Source organism: Pteropus vampyrus, unplaced genomic scaffold (assembly GCF_000151845.1).
Source record: "Pteropus vampyrus isolate Shadow unplaced genomic scaffold, Pvam_2.0 Scaffold106, whole genome shotgun sequence".
Classification (NCBI taxonomy): Eukaryota; Metazoa; Chordata; class Mammalia; order Chiroptera; family Pteropodidae; genus Pteropus; species Pteropus vampyrus.
The window spans coordinates 4,397,488-4,400,340 of NW_011888887.1; the positions used below are offsets into that span (position 1 = coordinate 4,397,488).

Sequence of the window (2,853 nt, forward strand, 5' to 3'; positions counted from 1 at the left end):
CGTGAACTTCCGGGTTTACAACGTGACATCCGGTTGTCAATTTCCCCAGACGCGACGGTGGAGGTGGAGGAGAAGCTGTGTGGCCCGAAGACGCCGTGGGCCCAGTGGTGGTGGGCTCCGCGTGGGCTCGCCTCGTCCTGCCCCCTCTGCGATGCATCCGCGGCGCCCGGAGGGATTCGATGGCTTGGGCTATCGCGGCGGTGCCCGGGATGAGCAGGGCTTTGGTGGCGCTTTCCCTGCAAGGTCCTTCAGCTCCGCGTCGGACCTGGGCCACTGGGTGACCACTCCCCCAGACATCCCGGGTAGCCGCAACCTACACTGGGGCGAGAAGAGCCCGCCCTACGGTGCGCCCGCCCCCTCCACCCCTGAAGGCCCCGTGGAGGAACCCTTTCCCGGCGGCGGCGGCGGCGGCGGCAGCGGCAGCGTGTCCGGGCAGAGCAGCGGTGAGGGACGCCTGGAACGAGGCAGGGATGGGTGGAGTGGCAGAGCCGCGGCTCGCGGCCTGCAGACCCCGGAAGCAGCGCAGAGGGTCCCGCCTTCGGGGCCTCTGAGTCTGTCGCGCGGCACACCCTCTGCCCTCCTTTCGTCCTCTGTCCTTGAAGCGAGCCTTCTCCTTGGTCCTCGTACAAATGTTTTCTCTGGGATCATCTCCAGAAAAGACACCTGTCTTAGCTATGGGCTGCGTGGTAGGAATTTCTAAATTTTAAGTGTTTGGCGTATTACATCCCATGGCCTACATAAAGAAAGAAGGAAATTTGTGTTATTTACCGTTTATTGGAGAACATGTGAACAATACCTAAATAAATGACCCCTGTATTTCTTTGATATAATTAATTGTAGCTTTGTGATATGCAAAGAGAAATTTCTCAGCATAGGCAGGCATGGGCTCAAACCTGGCCCTGTCACTTAAAAGCTGAGAGACTTTCTTAATGTCTATGAGCCCTCAGTTTTCTCCTCTTTAAGGAGAATAGAAGAATAACAGGGTTTTTCGAGTGTTAAATAAAATGAGACGTGAGTAATGCCTACTACAGTGTGGAGCACATAGTAGGCTAAAAGTATTTGTTTCTTTCCTTTTCCCTTTTAATTACAGGAGTTGTGTCTGTTTCCTAGATCCCAAACTACCCTCTGTCATCAAAACCTTTTTGGTAGAAGGGAAAATGTTTATACTTTCCCATTTTCTTGTAACACTTACGGTAATATCAAACAGAGCCTCGCTCAAATGATTTACTTGAAATATATAGGGAGAAGTTGTAATTTCCTTTTACTTTTGAGGGTCTTGAAAGTAACACTTTTCTACTTATATAAATTATAGATCCTAAATTCATGCAGTCCATGGGCGCTCCCTAAAGATTTATTGAATTGCGAATACACACACACACACACACACACACACACACCTGCTGCTTTCCTCTTTCTGACTTAAAAACTCCACTAAACAGTAAAATTCACTGATATGATTTCAAGATAAGGCATTGGAATCAAGACAGCTATTCTCTGTCAGATGCCAGAAGACCTGTGTTTTAATTGTAACACTGTGCTCTAGATATTCTCAACATCTTCAAAAAATGGAAATAATGGCTGCCTCTTTCCATGCTCCTGAAATTATTAGATTATATCATTAAATATTAAGCATATTCTAGACATAAGTTTTATTCCCATTCTATTTTGACTTGGAAGTACAATAATATTTATGTGACTTGGGTTAACTGGAAGGACTAGACCTAAAATGTATAGTGAGTAAATGAGAGTGCGAAGAAGGATTAGTGACTTACTCAGTGTCATTATAATTACCTTGTGTACTTCGTTTTTTTTTTCCTATTGATCCCAAAAGGGGTACTAGAAAGTTATAAATTAAATAATTCAAAACGCATATATGGTTGCTACACAGTTATCTTCTTAGGCAGTAGAGCTTATGTTTTTATCTTGTCATAGTTTATACTTTGATGGTTACAGTAAGGAGGAGCTCTTGATAAAACCAGAGTTCTTTTAAGAGCAGTTAAGAGGGTGGTGAATCTAACTTTGCAAGGAAGATAAAAGCCGGAGAGACTTAGTAAACCTTTTTAACATTTTCCAGAAAATATCAGTGGTATTTTCTGTTGATATTAGGGGATGATCGGCACACACAAAAAGGGAAAAGTTGAAAGGAGAAGAGTACCTTAAGTTGGGCAAAAGAAGCTTCTATCTTGCTTATACATTTTTTTAAGGCAAGGGTGAATCAAATGGTTTCGCAAGAGTTGTGATTACACGGTCTTCTTCTGACTTTTAGGGAATAGTGAGGGCATTGCTTCATTTGAAAGAGCAGAGATGAGAGAAGGGAGATGGGACAGAAAGGTGAGAGAAAAGATGAGAAAATCATTCTTTGTGAATATTGTATTATAGCTGAAATTTTATGACTAGTCCCTTGGTGTGAAATTTCATCATGACTTTGAGGTTTTTAGTCAAGAAGAAAATTTCTATTTTAACATATGCATAGGAATGTTTCCAGCTGTAAACTTTTATAATAAGAGGACAGATCGGCCGTCAAGAGTAGCACATGTGAACTCAGTCTATCACAGAGACCTAATTAAGTAGCTACTCTCAAAATATTTAAAATTTGGGAAAATAGCCTTATTTATGCATTTTGATTAAGTACTCTTTCCATTTAATAATTTTGAAGTGCTTTACTTGTGACTATTGGGTTATGTAGACATTTTCCAGTAACAGGGAGTGACTAATTTTACAACACGGGAGGTAAAGTTGGTGTTTCAGTATCAGGCAGAGCCTTCTATGTTTGTAGTCAGAAGTTAAAAACTGATAGCCCTTAGATTCTACCTATAAACGTGTTTGATTTGGCCCACACAATGTTTTAACACT

At 42.7% G+C, this 2,853-nt stretch overlaps 1 protein-coding gene across 2 annotated transcripts in view; it reads left to right on the plus strand.

Annotated features, from left to right (window-relative positions):
- The window catches only part of SLC25A46 (solute carrier family 25 member 46), a 22,199-nt gene that overhangs the window by 1,233 nt on the left and 18,113 nt on the right, over window positions 1-2,853 (plus strand). Inside the window, exon 1 of one of the 2 annotated variants that reach the window (XM_011365153.2) lies at window positions 29-443. The exons of the other annotated variant lie outside the window; for it this stretch is intronic. Within the exon in view, the coding sequence (XP_011363455.1) occupies window positions 152-443 (292 nt within the window). The 5' untranslated portion in view covers window positions 29-151. Of the gene's footprint in view, window positions 1-28; window positions 444-2,853 lie in introns of those variants that run through there. 2 annotated transcript variants of the gene reach the window in all.